Source organism: Protopterus annectens, chromosome 4.part0 (assembly GCF_019279795.1).
Source record: "Protopterus annectens isolate FY-2018-M chromosome 4.part0, PAN1.0, whole genome shotgun sequence".
Lineage (NCBI taxonomy): Eukaryota > Metazoa > Chordata > Ceratodontiformes > Protopteridae > Protopterus > Protopterus annectens.
Window position 1 is genome coordinate 889,257,512 of NC_056733.1, and position 26,220 is coordinate 889,283,731.

General features: G+C 44.5%; 1 protein-coding gene across 1 annotated transcript in view; it reads right to left on the minus strand.

The window, feature by feature from the left end:
* Window positions 1–26,220, minus strand: part of LOC122800363 (mediator of RNA polymerase II transcription subunit 15-like) — an 886,273-nt gene that overhangs the window by 284,123 nt on the left and 575,930 nt on the right. The window contains exon 7 of the mRNA XM_044069812.1: window positions 17,383–17,760. Coding sequence (XP_043925747.1) covers window positions 17,383–17,760 — 378 coding nt within the window. The remainder of the gene's footprint in view (window positions 1–17,382; window positions 17,761–26,220) is intronic.

The following is a 26,220-nucleotide window of genomic DNA, read 5'->3' on the forward strand; positions in this document are numbered from 1 at the left end:
GAAGACCAGGAAGGTTTCCTAATAAAAGGAGTTTCTGCAGGGAAGTTCCTGTGAACTTTAAGAAATGGAGAAACTAGCAAGTGCTTTAAATCCTGGAGCTCCTTACCTTTTTCTTTGAGAATCTTAAAGAGCCCTGCAGCAGCTTTTCCAAAAACAGCAGAATTATCCAAAGGCATGTCAATCAGCTTTGCCTTGATGTCATCAGAAGAGCCTGTAGATGCAGCCAAGAGCATCTCCTAAGAACAGAAGCAGAAGCTGCAGACCTGGAGGTAGTTTCTATAGCGGCATTTAATGGAATGCCTGGAAACCTGTGAAGATGCAGCTAAAAGAGAAAGAGGCAAGAACTTCGCTTCTGAATCCGGAAGCTGAGAGAGCCTGCGAAGCCTGAAATAGCAAAGCTAGAGAATACTTAGACATACGAGTCTAGTAAGTAATGCCCCTGATTGCAATGGTTGAAGTGCGAACCTTCTTACCTAACCTTGCTAAACTTTTACTTTCTTTGTCTGAAGGAAGTAATTTTGTGGAGGGGACAACCTGAGAGGATTTATGAGAAGTAAGAGAGACCACTGCTGGGTTGGCTGAAGGACATTTAAAAACAAATTTGCAATCCTCAGGGACCTTATTGAAATGGTCAGGTCTTTTGGGAGCTGGTGCCTGTGAATCTGGGGTCTTGGAAGATGAAGCAAAAGCATCAAGGAAGGCTGTAAACACTGGAGGGATGCAGGGGCCTCCACCTGTAGCAAGTCATAGTATCTCTTTCGCTCCTCTGAAATTTGAGAAGAATCCCACTTAAAGAATTTCCTTATTTTATTGACTGTCTCCCCAAAATAGAGTTCTTCCACGGGTGAGTCTCCCCCCACTAGACTCCACCTCTGGGGAAGCATATTCCAAGGGGGAAGTTATCTGGATGTAATATGCTAAGGAGTCTTCATTTGAGGAAGACCCCTATGAGTCAGAATCCTGGGTCAGGATAGCAGAGAAACACTCCTGAGGACCAGACAACAGAATAGGGGAAGAGAAGAAATCAGGGCCCAAAATAGGAGAGACCAAAGCCAGAGGACTGAGGGCCATCAAGGCCTTAATAAGACCTTGAGAAAAAAACTCCCAGTCTGACGAAGGGGTAGAAGGTACTGCGGAATGTTTCATTTTTTGTTTCTTTCTAACAGGTCTCTCTAAAGCAGGAGCAAGGCCTGATGTAGGCCGAACGACCGAAAGTTCCGGTTGCAAGGAAACCGGAGCAGTTCCAGAGTCCTCAAAGTAGCCGTGGTTCCCGCAAATCGTCTAAACCAGACGTCTGCATTGCCTCAGATGTGCTAAGATCCACACTCCTGATGACCTCCAATGCATTTCCTGCTAGAGACAGACCCTACCTTCGACCATACCACTGGGTTTTCACCAACCTCAAGGGGTACATCAGAGAGAGGCTCAGCTGAAGAGGATTCGGGCCTAGCTTTACCCACCTTCCTCTTCATGGATGGCTCAGAGGAACTCGCAGAACCCTCCATCGATTCCCTTGCCAGATGTTTCAGCCTCTGATTTTCAAGATACAAGTTTAAAGTAGACAGACGACTACAGAAGGTTTTAGGGATGAAGACATGACAGACAGAACAGAACCGATGGTTGTGGGTAGGCCCTAAACAAAGCAAACTGAGCTTGTGACTATCCCACACCTACACTTGCCTTCCCTGGTGACGTTAACAACAACAAAAGGCAGTAGCAAACAAATCCCGAATGGGGTACTTATCTGAAGCTGAAAACAAAAAGCAAATGTTCCCTGAGCTTACGTGCGACATCCCACGTACAGGCAGTAGCATGAAGCTTTTGTATACAAGCCGGACATTAGGTCGATAACAGAATACAATCCATATGTAAAGAATACTACAACACTGAATAGGAGGACATCTGGGATTTTTCCAGACTGAGAGTTATGCCAAGGTGTGGAGCCAACTGTAAAAGGGGTCTTGGAAGATGAAGCAAAAGCATCAAGGAAGGTTGGAAGCACTGGAGGGACAGCTGCAGATGCAGGGGCCTGAATAAGAATGTGTGGTTGGAGTGGTCAAGAGCCAGTCATCCAAATACGTAAATATCTGGAATCCCTGCAGCCTGAGATGAGCTGCAACCACTACTAAGCATTTGGTGAACACCCTGGGGGCTGTGGTGAGACCAAACGGGAGTGAACCGAATTGAAAATGACTGGCTCCCAGCCTGAAACGAAGAAACCTTCTGAAGTGCCTTGTCCATCTTGATGTGGTAGTACACATCCTTCAGGTCTACTGGAGCACACCCAGTCGTTCATCCTCACTAGATGTAGGATGGACTGAACCATAACCATCTTGAACTTAATGTTCTTTACCAATTTGTTCAGCGATCCCAGGTCCAGAATGGGCCTCAGGTCCCCAGTATTTCTGGGTACCAAAAAAAAAAACTTTGAGTAAACACCAGATCCAACTTGATAGGGAGGGGACCTCCTGAATTACTCTTTTTTTGCATTAATTTTGCAATTTCTACACCTGCACCCGCCCCTCTGATTGGGTGGTACATTGGGGAGAAAAGGCTTTTATCATGGTGCTTCTAAAAAGGGGATGGAGTACCTTCTGGATACGATCCTTAGCACCCATCTATCATTTGTGATGGCTTCCCAGGTTTTAAGGTGCAAGGAAAAGTTCCCCCCAACTGCCTCCTGAGGAAGGCAGTCAATCAAGCATTCAGAAGTCCTGGAAGGGTCTGTCCGAGAAGGACTCTAGAGACCCTTGGTTTTGCAGACCCACTTGCCCGAATGGGTGGTGTCTACCATTCTGTTATTTCTCCCACTGCCTCTGGGGGAAAATTCTCCCTGAGAATCCTGAAAAGGACCTTGAGATTTCCCGAACCGCATCTTTTTACTCCCACACTGGTTCCTGGAGAAGGACCTTTGTGAAGTAGAAAAAACAGACCCAAACAGCAGAAAGGGTCTTGCCATCTTTCTCTCTACGGGAGTGTGTCTCTCGAACATTGGGCCTAAACATGGTTGATCCATCAAAAGGTGCATTGACTAAGGACACCTTGAAAAGCTCCACAAAGTCATACAGCCGCATCTAGGCATGATGCCTTACGGCAATGCCAGATCCGGCAGCCCTTGAGTTAACCTCTGCTGCTTGGGGTACGAACCTCATGGATGCATTCATCAGGGATTGGAGGGTGGCCAGTCTGGAGGAGAAAACCTTCTGATCCCCTGCAGACATGGACTCTGGTGTAGAACTAGAGAGTTCCTTGACCGAGTCCACCTGTAGCCTCGTGAAGTGGGACAGGTAGTTTAGCGCTCTCAAGGTGAAAGTGGCCAAAACATGAACTATTTTACCAAATCTGTCCAAAACTCCCCATTAGGGAGATGGACAGAGGAGCTTTCTTGGGACAGCTCCTTTTTGTTGGCTGCCGCAACAGTCACAGCATCTACTGGAATACCCTCAGTACAAAAAGCCTTGTCCTGGGGCACTCAAGATTTTGTCTGCGCACTTGGATATAGGCTCTACTGTGTCCAGTTCCTTCCATGCCCTAAAGACACCTAAGACACCAGCTCAATGAGCAGGTCTGTAGGGGGAGACACCCAGGAGGTTGATGGGCTGCACCTGAAAGCCTCCAACAGAACTGACTCCTCTAGGGAGGGGTTTTGGGAAGACCATCCACCTCTTTTGATGAGTGGCACATGACATCTGAGATACTCTAGGGAAAGAGGCATTATGGGTATGGTGGAGGAGCTCGAGCTTCGAATCACAAGCCAGTGAAGCAGTCGAGTTAGTTTAGAGGGTCGGAACAGAGACCCACAGGTTAATGAACGAATGAAAATGACAACTTCAGACAGAGAAGTACCAGGAACATCCAGAAGGAAAAAGAACCAGAGGGAGGAGGGAGGGAGTAAATACTGCAACAGTGAAGGACATCTACCATTACGGTAAGATTTTATACAAATGTACTTATGTCCTTCCATTTCACAGTTGCAGTATTCCTTACAATAGGAAGAGTGCAAAGTTAACGAAAAAGTGAGGGAGGAGGAAGAACCTACACAGCCCTCTAGGAACGCATGAAGGATGGCCCTACCAAAACCAGCTCTAGCCCTGGATATCACATCCTACGTATAGTACTTGGTAAAAGTATGCAAAGAAGTCCAGGTAGATGTCTCAAGAATAGAGTTAGCATGTACACCTTTGAAAAAGCACCAGAAGAAGCCACAGCCCTAGTAGAATAAGCCTTAATTGATGAAAGAAGGCTCTTGCCATGAAAAGAATAACAAAAAGAAACGGCTTTAAGTATCCAAGAAAAAAGGGTTTGCTTGGAAACAGCCAATCTCAAAGATCTAGGATGAAAAGAGACAAAAAGTTGATCAGGTTTGCAAAAAGCTTTAATCTTATCCAAATAAAATCTGGATTGTCTATGCACATCCAAATTTTACAGAACCTTCTCACTAGCAGACTGCGGAGAAAGGAAAAATGGGCAAATTAACAGTTTGATTAACAGACAACTCATTCACCACTTTGAGCATAAAAAAGGGATTAATACAAAGGGACACCCTGTCCTTATGGAAAACTAAAAAATGGGAAACAGCCTTAACGGTTTGATGTTCAGACACCCGTCTGGCAGAAGTAAGGACCAACAAAAAGAACAGTCTTCGAAGAAAATGTTGCAAGGAAACTGAAGCAACAGGCTCAAAAGGAGCCAGAGTTAATTTCTCCAAAACAAAATTAAGGTCCCAGGAAAGATGGACCGGTATCCTGGGAGGTCTAATATGAAGGCTGCCTTTAAGAAATGGTTTAGCCTGAAATCTAGTGGTTAAAGAGGGTGCTAGAGGTAGGCAAGCAGAAACAGCTGACAAGTGGGCTTTAATAGAAGAATATGCCAACCCAGCACTGAGCAATTCACACAGATGAGAGAGAACCAAAGGAACATCCACAGAAAGTGGATTCAGGTTACGAGAAAGACACCAAACAGAAAAACTCTTCCATTTGGATAAGTAGGATTTCCTAGAAGTGGGTTTCCTGGCTCCTGCAGGACCCTAAGCACATCCTCAGAAAACAAGTGTCAATGTGGAATCAAAATCCTATCACTCACAGTGTCAGTTGAAAAGTGGACAGGTGGGGAGGGATGAGAGATCCCTCATCTTGTGTGATTAGGCCCTCCCTGTGAGGTAACTTGTGATGACTGCCCCTGGCTAAATGCAGAAGAGGGAAACAATGTCGCCTGGGCCAAAAGGGAGTCACCAGCAACATTTTTGAAACCTGGTGTTTTATCCTGAACAGGACTTTTGGAATGAGAGAAAGGGGAGGGAAGACAAAGAAACATTCCTTTCCAGGAAAAAAGTGTATCCACCTTTCGGACCAGAGGACATGGGGGTCTGGCGCAAAAAAGAGGAAGTTGCCTGTTAAGAGGAGAGGCACACAGATCTACCGGACGAGTACTCCACTGGTGGACAATGACCAGAAACGCATCCCTGTGAAGCAGCCACTCATGGGACATGATATGGACCTGCTCAGGGAGTCTGCCACAATGTTCTAACCTGCAGGAATGTAAAATGCTTGAAGATTCACTTGATACTGGACACAGCTAGCTCCCACACGTGAAGTGCTAGCCTGCACAGGAGGTAAGATCTTGTCCCCCTTGCTTGTTGACATACCATATAACTGTGGTATTGTCTGTCAGTACCTTGAGGGGCCTTGGAATGAAAAGAGTTGTTGACATACCATACAACTGTGGTATTGTCCGTCAGTACCTTGAAAGGCCTTGGAATGAAAAGAGTTGTTGACATACCATATAACTGTGGTATTGTCTGTCAGTACCTTGAGGGGCCTCGGAATGAAAAGAGTTGTTGACATACCATATAACTGTGGTATTGTCTGTCAGTACCTTGAGGGGCCTTGGAATGAAAAGAGTTGTTGACATACCATATAACTGTGGTATTGTCTGTCAGTACCTTGAGGGGCCTTGGAATGAAAAGAGGATGAAAAGCTTGAAGAGCCAACAGAAGAGCTCTCATCTTTCTGACATTGGTGTGGTCCTTCTTTTGTTGAGGAGACCACAAGCCCTGCACTTTTAGACAGCCAAAAGAAGCTCCCCGAATCCTATGTCTTAAGCATCTATGAACAGTGCCTGAGAGGGGAGTGGGGTTTGAAAAGGAAGCCCTGGGTTGAGTGACAACTGCCAAATCCACCACTGGATTTCCAGCTTGAGGTATGGAAGAAGAGGGACTATGAAATCTAAAGGATGAGAGTGCTGAAGATAAAGTGACTTTAGGAACCACTGAAGCTTCGCATGTGGAGATTGGTTAGAGGGAGTACAGGAATGGTGGAGGCCATGAAACCCAGAGCTCTTAGAAATCGTTGGCTGTAACAGAGTCCAGAGGAAGAAGGGATTGAAAGAAGGCAATGAGAGATGAGAGCTAAGGTCTTAGGAGGCGGAAAGGATGCCACCACTGGAACAGTCTGGATCTTGCATCACAGAAACACATGATCCTGTGAAGGAGTCAGGAAGGACTTTTGGAAATTTATACTGAACCCCAGGCTTTGCAGAAGAAAGATGGCAAAATGAAGACGCTGCAGTAGAATCTCAGGAGAGGATACCTGAAAAAGTAGGTTGTCTAAGTAGGGAAAGACCTGTAACCCCCTTAGCTGCAAAAAGCAATCACAAGAGTGAGGCATTTGATGAATACCCTTAGGGCAGTTGAGAGACTAAAGGGCAAAGCACAGAACTGAAAATCAAAGGAAGCAACAGAGAAACGTAAAAACTTCTAGAAAAAAGGGACGAATAGGTACATGAAGATAAGAATCCTTGATGTCCAGAGAAACTAGAAACACCTGAGGAAGGAGCAGAGGAAACTAGGTCTGAAGAGACAACATCCAAAAGGAAGGGACCTTCAGAAACAATTTTAAACAAAAGAGATCCAGAATGGGCCTCCAAGAGCTCTCTTTCCTGTGGACTAAGAACATTCTAGAATAAAATCCATTCTCCCTTTCAGAAACTGGAACTTCCCTAATAGTTCCGAGGCAAGTGACCCTGAAGCACCTCTAGAAAAAAAGGTTAATTGTTCCAGAGGGGGTTGAGGAATGCCCATGAAAGGTGGAAGAGATTTCCAGATCATTTAATACCCTTGGTGAATGATAGAAAGAACCCAGGAATCTTGACTAATCTTTAAACAAACAAGAAGAGACACTGAAAGACTAAGAGAAAGAGGAATGTGTCTGAGAAGTACAGGATAATCAGACAGCACCTGTTTTCTCAGGAAAAGGAGATTTCTGCGTAGTAGTAGAGTGGGTAGCTTTAGCAGGAGGAGCCCATTTTCCATCCTTTTTATCTTTGGGAGGAGGGCGAGACTGTCTACTAACAAAAGCTGGCTTATTAGGGTAACACATTTGGAACTTGGGCACAGGAGAAACAAAAATGCTCTTGTAAGGCCTTACTCTTTTCCTGTAGGGACTTAAACAAATCAGCAGCAGCACCAAACAAATGCTTGTTGAACAGAGAAGCATCCATTAACTTAGCCTTAATATCAGGCAAAGGTTGAGGCCAAAGCCAGGAATATCTCCTCATCACAAAACCAAAAACAGCAGCTCTAGAAAAAAGCAACTGCTGCATCATAGCTGCACCTAACAGAATGGTGACTTACCTGACAGAAAAGTCCCTAACAAGGAGAGGACAGAAGTCTTCCCCTCAGAATCAGGAAAGTCAGAAATAACCTGACAGGCCTGAGAAAGGAGAGCCAAAACAAACCTTATCATATGGGTATGATAACTGACAGCCCAGAAAGCAAGGGTAGTTGAGGTATATAACTTCTTACCAAGCCTTTCCATAGCCCTGCTGTCCTTATCAGAAGGAAGCAACTTTGTTGACGGCAGTAACTTAAATGGCTTGTCAGATGCCACGGACACCACAGAAGGGTCAGCAGATGGGCACCTACAGAGAAATTTGCAATCAGGTACCTTATAAAACCTATCAGGTTTCTTGGGGGCAGGGGGCTGGTAATCAGAAGCCTGACATGCAGAAGGTCTAGGAGAATCCATCTGCAGAAGCTCATAATACCTTCTCTGAACCTCAGAAACCTGGGCACAATCCCCCTTAAACCTCCATCACTCTGGAATTGTGTCCCCAAAGGAAATCTCCTCAAAAGTAGTGTCAGGACTAGTGGACTCCTCCTCATAACCACATTCTAATGGAGAAGGAACCTGGGCAGATTAAGGAAGGGATTCATCTGAATTCCCTTACTCCTCAGAGGAATCCTGTTGCCAGAGTCTCTTACGAGCAGTAGAAGACAAATGGGGAGCTGAAACAGAATCTCCTTGAGGGGGCTTCAAGGCCATAAGGGCACTGAACAAACCTTGTGTGAAATTCTGCCAGTCACTATGAGGGTCCTTAAGAGTAGCAGCAGAAATGTGCTTTGTTTTTTGTTTCTTCTTTAAAGGGACGTCTGACTATAGGGCACTCTACAATAGTAGTCTGTACCTCCTCCCTAACCAAAATCTTAAGAACACCCCTAGCTCCTTCGGTAATAATCAGCTGCAGTTCTCACTGAACAACTGAAACAGCCATCTACAAAGCCTTCAGGACATACATGATGTTGGACCCATGCCAGCCTCGGAAGCAGTTTCGGCAGAAGAATCCAACAAACGCGACAGGCAAGTCTCCAGGCTTTCAATAGCCTCGAGAGGACACAGACATCTGGCAGAGGTGGCACACTCGAAGAATCAGACCTAGGTTTCTTAGGCCTTTTTCTTCATGGATGGGTGACCCTCTGAGAGGGAAGTTCCTTCCATAATGTCTTTCGCTAAAAGTTTAAGACATTGGCTCTTTGAATATACGACCAAAGATGAAAGCAGACTACAGAGAGTCTTCAGGACAAAAGCATGACAAATAGAAAAGGACAAGTGGTCGTGGGAAGCACCAAGGCAAAATAAGCACTGCTCATGATGATATTTATGAGGAATCTGTCTCACACACCAGTATTTACTCTTGCTGAATGACATGAAACCACACGCAACAAAACAAAAGGAAAACAGTAGCAGCAAAAAACCCGAACAGGGCACTTGTATGAAAAACTGCTTGGTGAACCAGTAAACGAAACAAGCTTTCAGACAGATGATAAAAGATGATGTTCAGACTGGCAGCAAAGAACTTCTGAGGATGGTATATCTGGGCGTCACCTTTATGCCCTATGCTGTATGCAGGGAACATACGTGTGATGTACAGCATATTCTTAGCAACCTAAAGGATTTAGTATACCGAACAGACATTGGCCTGCCCTTGACAGGGGATATTGTAAGGAATATTGCAACAGTGAAATGGAAGGACATCCACTGATACACATCTGTGGTCATACAACATAAAACAGTTATGTACACATGTGCACTTATGCACCTTCAAACCCACAAAACTACATACCCCCTAACATACACACAAACAGGATTGCAGATGACAGCTACATCAATACCACATTCAAAAAGTGTAGACTCCCAAGTCACCCGTCATAGCATTTAATCCTAGCTTCCTGAGGACGGTCATCCTTTACACTTCTACTCCCAAGTTGCCTATGACATCATTTAACCCTGATTTCCTGAGGATGGTCATCCTTCCTTTAGCCTTATACTCCCAAGCTGTCACAGCATTTAACTCTTGTTTCCTAGGATGGTCATTCTTCCCTTAGCCTCAGTGCATATAACTCTTGTGCCTGGAGGTTGGTCATCCTTCCATTTGTCTTTTACACTCAAGTACCGCTAAAAATATCACAAGGTCCAAGATCCAACACCAAAGGACAGTGGTACACCACGTTTTCTCAGAATATTCAGCAGTAAAATATACAATGAGAAACCATAAATGTATTAAGTGTTGCCTTAAAACCAGATAAAACAAAAGTACTTTTTTATATGTGTAAATACATACATTATATATATGTGTACTCACGTATATGCACATACTATATATATATATATATATATATATATATATATATATATATATATATATATATATATATATATATCTACACTCACACATATAAATATCTACACACACATTTTTCATCCAGTGGAGGTCATTCAGTAACATTCTGGAAGTTAATTCAGACTTCCTACTATATAATATACATTCAACTATTACCTTCCACGGAAAATAATATTCAGTTAGGACCACCCTCACAATTCATACACACATCCAGCATATACATGTGAAGAATTATCCTCCTCTTACAATTTAATAACTTTACAAATCCCACCCAGGCAGTGTCGACATTTTGGAAATCACCCTTAAAACCTTTACCTCGTGTTATTTATTCAAGCCACTTCAAAATGTGTCTGCTAAATAGCTTTATACTAGAAATTTCACTTCTTAATTTTTCAAAATTTCCAAATGACATCTTGGTATACACCCTTTCTCAAGATGGATCTCTGTGTCACCCCAAATGCGAGAGACCCTCACCCCAAACACTGGCAGGACTGGCTGCACTGCCAAGGTTCTAAAATTCTACATCATAAAATTCTAAGCCACCATGCTGCAAAATAGATCAGTTTTGGACTTTCTTTCCTGAACTTTATGAGGAGAACAGACCAAGTAGGAATGTCAGGAAGGTATTCCAGAAACTCCTTTGCTTGGCCTTTGGTTCAAAGGGACACATGTTTCTGCTGCTGTCCTAGCAAACAAGTCTCTCATTTTCAACAGTTCTAGGTTGTGTATTACCAGCAGTCTAAAACAACGTTATCACAGACTATGCCTTCAGAGGAGCTATTAGCTACGCTCCATGAAGACCCGTTCCCCTTCTCCCAGCAGCCCTGGAAAAGTTGGCATTTTCAGCAATAGCCTGACTGAAGGTGCTTCTTCCCCATTTGCTACTCAGGTAAGTCTGCTAGATATAAATGCGTCTTTTCTGAGGTATCTCATATGCACAGTACGAGTGTCACATAACATGCAAATGAAAACTGAACCACTTAATCCCAGGACTAGAGGAGAAAGCTACGTATAAGCTTAAAAGTCTTAACTCTCTCTCTCTCTCCCTCTCTGCTATGCTTAGAGACGGATTAAGAATGCACTAAATAGATAACAGTAAGCAACACAGCTTTACTACTGAAACAAACACAATAAGTATATTAGTTTATAGATTGTAAATGCAAAGAACTTAAAATGATGGATCATAAGATGTTAACTGTCCAAGAATGACAGGTTTCTGTGACAGAAATCCAGCCTGCATTACTGCTCAGTCTACAGAAGGTTTTGCCATTATTCACTATCCACATTCAAGCTACTCAGGATAAATCTGTAAGAAGGAAACATGAAAGCAAAGGGAATGCTTTCAAAGTTTATCAAATGCAGAACTATCAAAATCAGAAAAGCAGATATCTTTAAACTATGACAAAGGGACATCCACCCCCCACCTTCATTTCATCCAACAAGAGATGGATGAAAAGGCAAGTATATGGTTGTACCAAAGAGCACCACAGAAAGTACAGTTGTGTACACTTACTATAAATGTAGATGTTAGAGTGTAGTCACTGTTGTAGTCATCACATTTGGGTTATCTGCTTGCAGTAGCCCCCAGTCGGCCTGATTATCAAAGTCTTGGGTCCTGGGTCGGTTGTTGTCTCATCTTCCATGAGGTCAGATAGTCGGAGGTATAAAGCATGCAGCCGACACCATTACATCAGTTGTTCTTGCCCCAGATGTCAGGTGCCCCCATAATGGGAAACAATTATATATACAAGGTTACACCTCCAAAACAAAAGCAAATACACCAAAAAGCTTTAAGCATAGTAAGCAAGAACAGAGGTATAACCAATAGAAGTCAGGGGGCTGGAGGGAGGGTAACTAGGACTGCAACAGTGAATACACTCAAACATCTACATTTATGGTAAGTGTGCACAACTGTACTATGTTCTTCGTGTTTCACTGTTGCAGTCAACACATTTGGGTAGATTCCCAAAGCTAAGTATTGGAGGAGGAAAATAGATAGCATTAGGACCGGCTATAAGGCCCTGCAAGACTGCAGTGGCAAAGCCAGCTCTGGATTTAGAGAAAATTGGCAAATAGTAATGCTTGGCGAAGGTATGTACAGAACTCCAGGTAGCAGTTTCTAAGATGTCCCTGGTAGGGACACCTCTGAGAAAGGCTGTTGAGGTAGATGCAGCCCTGGTTGAATGTGGTCTAATCCCCATTTGGGGTAGGCTTTCCATGGTGCTTATAGCAGAAATGAATGCAATGGCCTATCCATTTAGAAATGGTTTGCCTTGAAATGGCCTTCCCCTTCTGCCGCTGCAGCAAATGCAACCAGCAGCTGTTCAGACTTCCTGAGAGGCTTAGTCCTGTCCAAAAAAAATATAAGTTGTCTGTGCACATCTAAGGAGTGCAGTATTCGTTCCCCTTTGTTCTGTGGATTAGAAAAGAAGGTTGGCAAATGAATGGACTGATTAAGGGCCACACTGGATACCACCTTAGGCATGAAGGAGGGATTGGTCCTGAGGGACACCCTGTCTGCATGAAAAATGATGAAAGGCTCCACTGCCATGAGGGTCTGTAATTCAGACACCCTTCTTGCTGAAGTGATGGCTAAAAGGAAGGCTGTTTTCCAAGAAAGGAATTTCAACTCTGCATTTGCAGCTGGCTCAAAAGGAGGTAGAGTGAGTTTTTCCAATACAAAGTTAAGGCCCCAGGCTGGAGTAGGGGCTCTCCTGAGTGGTCTTAAGTTTTTGCCCTCTCTGATGAACTGCTTCAGCAGTGGGTGAGAGAAGAGGACATCCAACACTTGCTTACTGAGGGATGGTAACGGAGAGATCAGGTAATTGGCCAGGCTGCCAGGTTCAGGGTTTGAAGCTGTGGGTGCAGAATCTGGCCCTCCTGCTGGGACAGCAGGGCAGGGGGTCTGAAGCAGGTGCAATGGTGCCAGCAGTGACACACTGCGCAAAAGGGGGTACCAGTGTTGGCGTGGCAAGTCTGGTGCAATCAGTATCGTCCTTGGCTTGTCATGTTTGCTCTTTCGTAGTACCTTGCAGAGGAGAGGCAGAGGGGAAAGGCATAAACTGATAGGTCTTTCCAGGTGAAGGACAGGGCATCCACTTTCCAAGCTTGTTTGTGGGGAGTCCTTGTGCAGAATTTTTCCAATTGGTAGTTTGGAGGGAAACAAACAGGTCTATATCTGGGCTCCCCCATTTGTTTCTCAACAAGTTGAATATCTTTGGTTCCAGTTTCCACTTGTGTGGGTCCATGAGATTTCTGCTTAGTTTGTCTGCCAGTGTATTTAGCTTTCCTGGCAGGAACTGAGCCTGTAGGTGCACTTGGTAGCTCAAGGCTGTGTTCCACAGAGTCATGGCTAGTCTGCAGAGAGGATGTGAGTGGGTTCCCCCCCTGCTCGTTTATGTACCATATAACAGTGATGTTTGTCCACCTTTACCATTAATTGTCCTGGAAGAATGTGGTCCTTGAAGGCTGTCAGAGCATTCTGTACAGCTAACATGCAGGTGCATTTAACTTGAGTTCCATTTGCCCTGAATGCATTTCCCTGCCAAGTGAGCCCCCCCATACACAGTCTGATGCTTCTGTTGTTAGGGCTTGGGTGGCAGGGGGTAGAGTGAATGGCAGTCCCTTGTTTTAGTGGCAGGCCTCTGCCCACCAAAGCAACTCTATCTGTAGACAAGGCATGACAGGAATCATTGCTTCTAGATCCTGAGAATGTTGACACCATAGGCTTTTTAGATATCACTGTAGTTTCCTCATATGCAGTCTTGCATATGGAATCAGGAGAACGCAGGAGGCCATGAACCCCAGGGCTTGCAGTATTTTCCTTGCAGATAGCGGAGTCTTTGTAGTCAGTAGTCTGAAGTAGACTGTCAAATGAACTTGTATCTCTGGCATGAGGACAGCCACCTGGGAAGTTGTGTTCAATATTGCTCCCAGGAATACAATTTGTTGGCAGGGTACAAGATGTGATTTACTTTCGTTTACGGTGTACCCCAGAGAAGATAGCAATTTCTGTACAAACATCAGATGATTCAATAGTATGTCCTGGCTTTCTGCCTGAATTAGACAATCGTCCAGGTATGGATATATTTGGATATTACTTTGCCTGCAAAATGCAATGACTGGAGCTAGGCACTTTGTGAATACCCTGGGTGCACTAGATATGCCAAAGGGCAGTGCAGAGAACTGATAGTGCATGTAGCCTGCTTTGAAGCGTACATATCTTCTGCAAGATTCCCTTATTGGGATGTCCAGGTAGGCTTCCTTTAAATCCAGTGTTGCCAACCAGGCATCTTTGCCTAGCATAGGAAGCAGCTGGTGAAGAGTTAGCATCTTGAATTTTGGGATCACCAAAAAAGTGTTTAGGATAGAGAGGTCCAGGATAGGATGCCAGGAGTTGTCTTTTCTGGGCACCAGGAAAAGTCTTGAGTAGAAACCTTGTCTCCTTTCTTCTTCTGGAATAGGTTGAATGGCCCTGATCCTAAAGAGAGATGGAATTTGCTTTTGAGCCTCTGCCCACTGATTTGGGGATAGATCTGGCCAACCATTTGGGGTTGATAAGGAGTGAAAGTGGAATCTGTATCCGTGGGAAACTATATTTAAAACCCATTTGTCCTGGGTAATGAGTTCCCAATTTTTTGCCTTCAGGGCAATCTTTCCCCCTAAAGGAACAGTCAGTTGTGCAGGGCTTGGAAGATTTAAAGTTAAGTCATTGAGACAGTTTACCATGGGGGGGGGGGGGGGAGTCTTACCACTCCCTGCTTTGGAAGTGGGAGCCCCCCACTGCTTAGTCCTGTGAGTACCTTGGGATTGAAGCCTGTGTGTTCTGCTGCTTTTGGGTTTGGACTGAGAAGGCCTGGAAGAGGCAGGAAAGGACCAATTTTTAGAGGGCCAATGCCTACTAAATCTGGGAGGCTGTACTCGCAGGAAATCTTTAACAATTTGCAGAGATTTAGCTTTTTCCTCCATCTTTTTTAAGTACTACTTCTGCTTTTTTGCCAAACAGGCTGTCTTGGTTTAGGGGAGCACCCTGCAATTTAGCTTTAACATGATGTGGCAAAGATTGCTCCTTAAGCCAAGCATGCCTTCCAAGTACAGACCCAGTGACAGCAGCCCTGCAAGATGCCTCTAGTGAATCAAAACCACAATGCAAAATATGTTTTCCAACTTGTTCAGAAGAATGCATTAAATCCTGTAAATCTTTATTTTCAGCGCAGTCAAGAGTCAACATCATTTTCTGTTTAAGCAATCCAATAATATACTGCTGATACTTTAACATATGAAACTGGCAGTTTAAGGCCCTAATGGCCAAGGTTGTAGAAGTGTATACCTTCTAACCCCAACTATCCAGCGCCCTGGAATCTCTATCACAGGGGGTAGGATTTTTTGCAGTAGTAGCCTAAATGCCCTTGGGTCCCTGTGAAATGGTCTCAGGATCTGCAGTAGGATTTTTAAAGAGGAACCTGTGAGAGTCAGGAACCCTGTAATACCTATCAGGTTTTCTGGGAGCAGGAGATTAAGAGTCAAGGGCCAAGCTATATTCCGAAAAGGCATCAACAATGTCCAGTACAGGGGGGATAGCTGAAGGCTTGTGTTGTGGTAGGAGTAAAAAATCCCTAAGCCAGTCAGGCGGCCGCAGTTAGCATTGCTGCCTCACAGCAAGACGTTCTCCGGTTCGATCCTCGGCTGGGGTGCCTTCTGTGTGGAGTCTGCATGTCCTTCCTGTGGTCACATGGGTTTCCTCCCACATCCCAAAGACATGCTGTAGGTGGATTGGACACTCTAAATTGGCCCTAGGTGTGAGTGCGTGCATGTGCGAGTGTGTCTTCTGTGGAAGGTTGGGCACTGGGCTGGCAACTCAACACAGCAAACCTCCACTGCCAATCATGAGCGAACAGGTGATCCGCTGTGGCGACCCCTAACCGGGAAAAAGCCGAAAGTAGTAGTAGTAGTAATCCTGGATTTCTCAGCGATAATGCTCCCTAAGAGTATGCAAGGTTTCACCAAAAGAGAAATCCTCTGGAGGGGAAGCAGAGGGAATAGAGTCCTCTGTATCAGAATCCTCATAGGTAGATAAGGGTAAATCCTGGTCATCAGAGGAAACAGAAATTTCAGAGCCCTGATCAGAAGAATCATAAGTAAACTCAGTCCTAGGTCTCTTAGAGGAGGAAGGGTGGCTTCCCCTGATTAGAGTAATAAGGTCTTCAGCCATTCTTATTTGTTTTTTAAGCATAGAGGCCTGACTATGCGGTCTGGGTGTCTTTTCTAAGCATGGATCGCATTTTAGGCCTAGAAGAAGAAGATGGTGTCAGTTTAATATGCAAGTCAGTAGGCCTGAATACACCCTCAGAAGCCGGTGCCTGCACAGCGGCTCTGGACCCATCCGAGGTAGAGACATCCACAGGTTCCACAGTTGAAGCATCTTGGGGCATACCGGACTCCAAATGGGTCTCCAGTAGAGGCCTGCGAATTTGAAGTAGTGGGTATCAGGGGCTGCGAAAGCGCCTCACTGAGTACCGGTGAACTGGCGACTAGCTTAGGAGAAGCATCTTTGGCAGCTTTGGACTTATGTGGTCTGTCTCTGTCTTTATCTTTGTGTTTTTTCAGAATGTCAGTAGTCGGGTGGCTTACCGAAGCCATATCTGTATAATTGAACCGAGTACTAAAATATTTAGAAGCGTAAATAAAAAGACAACGAATAGTTCATCGTTTAAATAAGGCACAAAACTGACAGCGAGGTACGTCGTGGTCAGGGCCTAAGTAAGGAATGCAGTACAAATGAAAATCTTTATGAGGTATTTGCTTTCCACAAGAAATACAATTAACTTTTACTGACACTGGTTTAGAGCAAGAAAAAGTTTCCCTAACAGGGTACTTAGTTCAAGACTTTGGTTCTGAAACTCTAAAACGAAAATTTCAGGTGTCAGCCAACCGGCAATTGCGAACTGCTTCTGCTTCAGGCACTGCACGGCAAGAAAGACTGATGTAATGGCGTCGGCTGCAATGCTTTATACCCCTAACTACCTGACGTCATGGAAGATGAGACAACAACCGAATCAGGACCCAAGACTTTGATAATCAGGCCAACTGAGGGCTACTGCAAGCAGATAACCCAAATGTGATGACTGCAACAGTGAAACACGAAAAACATCTAGAGAGACATTCAACCCTACCATCTCCAGGACTTCGTGTCACAGTCTTACCTCCGATGCCACTAGAAATGAAGGAAAAAATCCAATTCTTCGGCCTCTATTCTGTCTGAATATCAAACATTAAGGTCCTGTACCAGCATACCAAAGTCGAAAACTACTGACTGCTTGCAAAACAAAGAATCCTCAACAAATCACATCTAAAATAATCAGGCGTAACTCAAACTCACTTCTCTACAAAATGGACATCTCCTGTACACAGACTGCTGAAGCTTACCATGGCTTGGTGTATCTGATGCTGGGTGACAGGAACTGACTGAGCCTGGGACACCATGGCCTGTGACGGGAGCTGAGCCTGCTGCACTTGGGACACAGCCACTGACTGCTGCTGAAGCTGCTGAAGTTGCTGCTGTAGGGAAGGTCCCTGTTGTTGTTGCTGCTGCTGCAGCTGCTGCTGTTGCTGCTGCAGTTGATGCTGCTGTTGCTGCTGCAGTTGATGCAGCTGCTGTTGTTGCTGCTGCTGTTGGAGCTGCTGCTGCTGTTGCTGCAGTTGCTGCTGCAGATGAATCTGAGCGATTCTCTGAAACTGCTGCTGCTGTTGCTGTGGCTGCAATCCTTGCTGCTGCTGCTGAGGTTGTAATCCTTGCTGTATCATCTGAAACACAATAAAATCTTAATATCACAACTAAAATCCAGAAAATATTTGCATCCAAAAAGATGAAGTGCACTGTTATGGACAGTGAAACAATTCTACATAATCTGTTTGCATACTCTTATTTTTGTCATTATGCCTAATTTACTGAAACATATCCATCTAAAATAATTAATACAAGAATGGTACAAACAACTATACCATAATTACCCATATTCGAAAATAAAATATAAAGTTTTACCTCATCAGTTGATCTACAAGGGGAATAACTGTGATTGTGCCCATCCTTCCCTTTTACATTCCAGTTCGGACTACTTTTTTTTCTCAGAAGTCGCACTTGGAATCAAGTTCCACATTACAATGGCAGTCTAGCACAATACCCAGACAGTATACCCCAACCATCAAGTGAGTACAACCTCTGCAAAAAGTAAAAACAATGAAGATATGGACAACAGTGACAGCAAGTAACACAAGTGCATGCCCACCTGACTTACAGGAAATTCTAGGAGCTCTGGCTGGATGGTGAGCCATAAAAGCAAGGGTCATAGCAGGGGGCTTTCTGGAAGCTACCTAGGAGGGTCCTCTCATAGGAAGAGCATGGGCTACACTGAGCTTCAGGGATGTTCTTTGGTAAGTTAACTGAGCTAACAGTGGAAAACAGAGGATAAATGGTCAGAAATCAGAGTGCTGTAACTACTAACAAAGTCCAAGAGCAAAGGTTGGGGCAATAACGTTGGTGAAGGCGTAAACCAAGGACTAAGTGGTTGGTGGACAACCTTTTCTTTTTGAAGGCAGCGTCCATGAAAGTGCCACACTGTCCACTGTGGACCTTACTGATTCTCAATCTCCTTATGTCGAGGTCTTTAGTGTAACTCTACTAACAGGCTATCTAATCACTACAGAAAGACAGAGGGTAAAGGAACTGACACAGCTACACAAAGAAGGCAGTTTACCTTAGTTGGTTGAAGCTCTACCACTGTCACATGACAGCGAACATCTGTAGAGGCCACTACTTGCTATGATGCATGGCTTAGGAGAGTCCCCACTCACTCTAAGGTGGTGATATCCCCCAAATTTGCCCCCATGCCTAGCCCTGCCATTGTTCTGACCTCAATCTCCAGTGTAGATATAAAAAAACAGTCCACCCACCACCAACATTTCATCACAACCCTTCCCCTGATGAGAGACAACCAGGCAACACCTCATCATTACTCTAACCCATACCAGGTCAAACAGCTTCTGGAGCTGCCAAACTATGGCAACCTGGGTCATACTAAAGGCTATATTCTTCTACATTACTGGAAACGGTGAGCAGAGATATTCATGAAGTACTTATACCTTTACTGCAATGGCCTTTAAAGATGGCATCTCTCTATGGATGGCAAACTACCTGAAGGCAAAAGATAATGCAGATTGCAATCTATATGGAAAAGGTTTGGAAATGTCAACCTTTTGCTCTCCACAGCAAAGGAAATGAACAGCTAAGACGTCATCCAAAACGTATGCACTACATGAGGAAGAGCGTCAGCTTGCAGTTCACGTGCATGATCTGAATGGCACTTTCTGCCCAATCTACTCCTGGAAAAGAAAAAGGCAGGTGAACACACTATTTAAAAACAATTAAGAAGTCACTTCCATGAAGAATTGCAGGCTGGTTCAAAGGGACACAGGATCCTTGTGAAAGAAATGAAAGGTTACCTATATATGAGGGACTAAATCTCCAAGATCTTGCAAGAAGAGGTGATGGACACCAAAAAAACTATTTAAGAGATACAAACGTCATCACTCAAAGTCTGAAATGGGATGAGTAAGCATGTCAATCAAGAACTTCAAATTGGATGGATGAAGAAAAAGGAGTCCTTTAATAACTGCTCTATCCAGCCACTGCTGGGCCAGAGTTCTTCCCTTCACAAGGCCAAGAAGAGCAAAATAAGCTAACATATGAACCTTCACTATGCAAGAACTAAAGGCTAGGCCACACAGATGCTTGAGAAAGACTATGGTAAGCTGTACAGGTTAAGGAGGTATAGGGCAAGGTTCTACACAAAAGAAAAACACCTTCATGACCGCATGTGTGACTAAAGTACTAAGAAACAAGATGGATCTGTAGGTCACCCCAAATGTGAGAGACCCTCCCCCCCAAAAACCTGGCAGGACTGGCTGCACTGCCAAGGGCCTGAAATTCTAAATCATAACCTTCTAAGCCCCCATGCTGCAAAATAGATCAGTTTTGGACTTTCTTTCCTGAATATTGTGAGGAGGCACAGAATGGGTAGGAATGCCAGGAAGGTTTTCTAGAAACTCTTTTGCTTATGGCTGATGAACCATAAAATCCCCGTTGCTGCTGCACTTAGGTGAAGAGGGGAGCAGTGCTTACTTTTACGCGTTAAATAATATGTTCTCTGACTTGTCCCCTTCTAAAAATCTAATTTACAGATATCTGCCAAACCTGCAATTCTAAGAAGGTACCAAAAGGAGTGACTCACCAAGTCGACCAGTACCACCTTACTTCTCTTGGTATGTGAGCAGCTGACAGTGATCCCTCCCTGTCTATGGCCAACTGCCAGATGTTCATCTGTAAACAGGAGGGTATGACCAACTGCCTTCTTATTTATTTCACTCACTGTTTGCTAAATGGGATAAGGGATTTAACAAACAAGGACTCACTTCAGGCAGTGCCGAAGGGACAGCTAAAGTACAATAAAGCAACAGTAGAAAATCCCATATGCACTAGGTTTACATACCACACAACACACTGGTTGTCAGACCAAATTAGAAGAGGCCCTACAAAGTACAGTTGTGTACCTACCATAAATGTAGATGTTAGAGTGTATTCACTGTTGCAGTCATTACACTTGGGTTATCCTGCTGGCAGGCTACCCGAAGTCGGCCTGAATTCCACAGTCTAGGTCCGGCGTCGGTTGCTGTCGCCTCTTCCCTGACGTCAGTGCACCAGGGGTATAAAAGATGCAGCCGATGCCATTTTCTTCAGTTTTTCTTGCCCCAGATGTCAGGTGCCCCCAAATTGGTAGGCTAAAAATTTATGCCAATAAGTACGCATGCAATAACATAAACATTTCCTTCATCAACAAGCAAATACACCACATAGGTTGTACAGGATAGAGAAGTACAGATAAGTCCCAGCAAAGAAAAGAGGGATGGTGGGTGGGTAACCTGGACTGCAACAGTGAATACACTCGAACATCTACATTTATGGTAGGTACACAACTGTAGTATGTTCATCGTGTTTCACTGTTGCAGTCATTACACTTGGGTTGAATCCCAAAGCTGAGGTAGGGTGGCTGGGTCTAAATAGGATTAGGAGTGGCTATAAGGCCCTACATAACTGCAGTGGCAAAGCCTGGTCTGGATTTAGAGTAGAGAGATAAATGGTAGTGCTTGGTGAAAGTGTGCACTGAACTCCAAGTTGCAGCCTCTAAAATGTCTTTGGTTGGTACCCCTCTGAGGAAGGCTGCTGCTCTGGTAGAATGTGGCCTAATGCCCTTAGGAATTGATTTGCCATGTTGTGAATAACAGAATTGAATGCAGTGGCCTATCCATTTCGAAATAGTCTGCTCTGAGATAGGCTTTCCTTGTGATCCTGCAGCACATGCCACTAAAAGTTGCTCAGTCTTTCTGAAAGCTTTAGTTCTGTCCAAGTAGAAGCATAGCTGTCTGTGTATGTCCAAAGAATGCAGGAGTCTCTCACCCTTATTCTGTGGTTTTGGATAAAAAGTAGGCAAGTGAATGGTTTGGTTAAGGGCCACACTGGACACTACCTTAGGCATAAATGTCGGGTTAGTCCTCAGAGAAACCCTGTCTGGATGGAAAATGATGAAAGGTTCCACCGCCATGAGAGCCTGTTACTCTGAGACTCGTCTTGCAGAGGATATTGCTAGGAGAAGAGCTGTTTTCCAAGATAACAACTTTATTTCAGCTGTATTGGCTGGCTCAAAAGGCGGCAGTGTGAGTTTCACCAAGACATAATTGAGGTCCCATGCAGGTATTGATGCTCTCCTTGGAGGTCTTATTGTTTTTGGCCCCTCTGAGGTACTGCCTTAGCAATGGATGAGAAAAAATAGGTGGTTCCGTATGGTAATGAGCTGAAATGGCAGAGGCATAGATTTTAATTGATGAGAAGGATAGGCCTTTGTCCAGCATCTCAGTTAGGTATTGTAAAATCTGAGGAATATTTGGTACAAGTGTGTCAATTCCTTGTGCCTGGTTCCAAGCACAGAATCTCTTTCATTTTTCTGCATAAGATTTTCTAGTACTTGGCCTCCTGACCTCCAAAATAACATCCATCACTGCTTTAGAGAGAGGTGTGTTCTGAATGGCTACATTATTCGCCATGCAGCCAGATTTACGGTCCTGATTTGGCTGTGCAGGATCTGATTGTTTCGTTGGGTCAGTAAGCGAGGAATTAGAGGCAATGTCCAGGCTGGGCCTTGAGACAAGCTTTTTAGGATTGGGTACCAGTGCTGGCGGGGCCAGTCTGGGGCAATCAGGATCATTTTTGTCTTCTCTTGTCTGACCTTTAGGAGTACCTTGGGAAGGAGAGGCAGAGGAGGAAAGGCATATACTGTTAGGGTTTTCCAGCTGAATGATAGAGCATCCACTTTCCATGCTTGCTTGTGATAAGTCCTTGTGCAGAATCTCTGTAGTTGGCAGTTGTGAGGGGAGGCAAAAAGATCTATGTCTGGGCATCCCCATTTCTTTATCATGCTGAAGACTTGTGGATCCAGTTTCCACTCATGGGGCTCCGTAATGTTTCTTCTTAGTTCATCTGCCAGAGTATTTTTCTTTCCTGGCAGGAATTGTGCTTGCAAATGTACTTGATAAGTCAATGCGGTGTCCCACAAAGTCATGGTTTGTCTGCAGAGGGGGTAGGAATGTGTGCCTCCCTGCTTGTTTATGTTCCACATGACTGTAGTATTGTCCGTCCTTATCAGTAGTTGTCCTGGATGAAGAAGGTCCTTGAAAGCTGTCTGGGCATTCTGAACAGCTAGCATCTCTTTTTGATTGATATGAATTTGCATTTGGCTTGAGGGCCATGTGTCCTGAGTACATTTTCCTGCCATGTGGGCCCCCCAGAAATAATCTGAAGCATCTGTGTTATTGACTGCCTGGCTGTGGGTAGGTTGAATGGCTGTCCCTTGTTGAGGTGACAGGACTGTGCCCACTATCGAAACTCCTGTTGAAGGCAAGGAATGAGGGTAATCAATGTTTCCAGGCTGTGGCAATGTTGAGTCCAAACACTTTTTAGATACCATTGTAGTTTTCTCATATGCAGTCTGGCATATGGAATTAGCAGAATGCAGGATGCAATGAAGCCCAAAGCCTGCAGAAATTTTCTTGCAGATAACTGGGTCTTTGTTGCCAACATTGTGAAGTAAGAAGTCAGTTGCCTTTGTTTGTCTGGCTTGAGATAAGCCATCTGGGCAGTTGTATTTAAGCTTGCACCCAGGAATATTATCTCTTGAGAGGGTACTAATTTTGATTTCTTTTCGTTTACTGTGTACCCTAGGCAAATCAATAACCTTTTTACAAACGCCAGGTGCTCTAGTATAATGTCCTTGTTCTCTGCTTGAATAAGGTAATAGTCTAAGTAAGGATATATCTGAATTCCTCTTTGTCTGTAATAAGCAATTATTGGTGCCAGGCATTTTGTGAAGACCCTGGGTGCAGTAGATAAGCCAAAGGGCAGTGCAGAGAATTGGTAGTGCATTGAGCCAGCTATGAATCTGAGGTATCTTCTGCAAGATTGTCTGATTGGTACATGCAGGTATGCCTCTTTTAGGTCCAAAGTTACAAGCCAAGCCTTCTTGCCCAGCATGGGCAGAAGCTGCTGCAAAGTCAACATTTTGAATTTTGGAACGTCCAGAAATGTATTCAGAATAGACAGGTCCAGTATTGGTCTCCAGGCTTTGTCCGTTCGGGGTACCAAGAAAAGTCTTGAGTAAAATCCATGCCCCTGCTCTTGCTGTGGTACTCTCTGAATGGCCCTCATGTCCATGAGGGATGAAACTTGTTTTTGTGCCTCTGCCCATTGACTGTGTGGCAGGTCTGGCATACCTTTTGCCCTTGGCAGGGTGTGAAAGTGGAACCTGTAGCCCTGGGACACTATATTCAAGACCCATTTGTCCTGGGTGATCATGTGCCACTTTTGTGAAAAAAGTGCTAGTTTTCCCCCTAAGGGGGCTGCCAAAAGATAAGTGCCTGGTGCTGGCGGAGGGAAGTCATTGGAACGGTTTCCTGTATGGCTGTGATTTGTCTTCTCTGCTTTTGGAGGTAGAAGCACCCCACTGTTTAGGCCTGTATGAGCCCTGGGGCTGGATCTGCCTCTTTGTGGTCTGTCTGACACTGGAAAGGACCAATTCTTTGTAGGCCAGTTCCTGCTAAATCTGGGTGGCTGTATCTGTCAGAAATTTTACTGTTTGCATAGATTTCGCTTTGTCCTCCATTTTCTTCAACACCTCCTCTGCTTTAACACCAAATAAAGTATCATGCTGTAATGCAGCATCTAGTAATTTTGCCTTAACATGATCAGGTAGAATCTGTTCCTTTAACCAAGCATGGCTCCTAATGACAGAACCCATAACTGCGGCCCTGCAAGAGGCCTCTAGAGAATCAAAACCACATTGCAATGTATGCTTTCCCACTTGCTCAGTTGCATGCAATAAATCCTGCAATTCCTTATTTTCTGCACAATCAGAATTTGCCAACATTTTCTGTTTTAGCAGTGACATTAAGTATTGCTGATATTTAAGCATATGAAATTGACAATTTAAAGCCCTCACAGCCAAAGTAGCAGAAGTGTAAACCCCCCCCCCATCTGTCTACTGCCCTAGAATCCCTGTCAGAGGGGATAGGTTTTTTTGCAGTAGAAGCCTTGACCCCTTTGTGACCCTGAGAACTAGTTTCTGGATTAGCAGCAGGGTTTTTATAAAGAAATTAATGTGAGTCTGGAACCCTGTAGTATCTGTCTGGTTTTACAGGGGCAGGGGGTAGAGAGTCAGGAGAAAGGGCGGACTCCGAAAATACATCATCGACAATGTCTAACACAGGGGGAACAGCAAGCGGCCTGTACTGAAGTAGTAAAAGAAAATCTCTAAGCCTTTTCTTTGATTCTGAGTAGTCTTGGCTCTCCCAGTGGTGCTCCCTCATGGTATGCAGGGTTTCCCCAAAAGAAAAATCCTCAAGAGGAGAGGCTGAAGGAATAGATTCTTCAGCATCAGAATCCTCATAGGGAGGAAGAGAGTATTCCTGCTCAGAAGAGGAGTCAGAGGAAATGGAAACCTGATCTGATGATTCATATTCTGTCTCTTGCCTAGGCCTCTTATCAGGAGGGGGATGGGACCCCCTGATCAAGGTAATTAGGTCTTCGGCCATTTTGAGCATCTATTCTGTAGACATGGAAGTCTGTCCAGGAGAATGCTGTACTTGTTTCTTTGTCTTTAGAGCTGCTTTAGTCTTTGCTTTGGAAGCTGAGGTAAGCTTTACATATAACTGTGTAGGTCTGAAAACACCCTCAGAAGCCGATGCCTGCTCAGCAGTTCCGGACCCATCTGAGGGAATAATTTCCGAGTGTCCAATACCTTGAGTATCCAGAGGCCTAGCTGGCTCCATGTGGGAATCGGCAGCGGCCTGTGGCTCTGAGGTAGCAGGCGTCAGGAGCTGCAAAAGCGCCTCACTGAGAACTGGCGAACCAGCAACTGGCTTAGCAGAAGCCTCATCGGTTTTGGACCTCAGATGCCTGTCCTTTTCCTTGCACTTTTTATAAACTCCGGTCATCGGTTGTTCCGACGGCATTATAAAATTGAATCTTCGGCCAAAGTAATGAAAGGCAAAATCGTACCGACGCTTAATAGTGCGTTGGTTAAATCTAGTGCAAAACCGACAGCTAGCAACGTTGTGATCAGGGCCTAGGCAAGGAATACAGTATGAATGAAAATCCTTATGAGGTATTTGCTTCCCACAAGAAATACAATTGTTAACTTTTTCTGACATTGGTCTGGAGCAAGAAAAAAGTTTCCCCAACGGGGTACTTAGCTTTAATGAAGACTTCGGATCTGAAATTCGAATTTGAAAATCTCAGGAGTCGGCCGACCGGCACTTGCGAACTGCTTTTGCTTCGGGCACCATGTGGCAAGAAAGACTGAAGAAAATGGCGTCGGCTGCATCTGGACCTAGACTTTGGAAGTCAGGCCGACTGCGGGTAGCCTGCCAGCAGGATAACCCAAGTGTAATGACTGCAACAGTGAAACAAGATGAACATAAGTAGTTCTGCAAGTAAATTTATCATAACAGTAGATGTTCTAATGTATCCCAGTTGTACTTGTGTCTTACTCCCTGCAAAATACAGCTTCCCAGAGCTTTGGGTGCCTCTATTCACTCCAACTGCCAGCAGTACTCAATGCAATCCATATAAAAGGCACAGGGCCAAAACACTTCACAGCATTT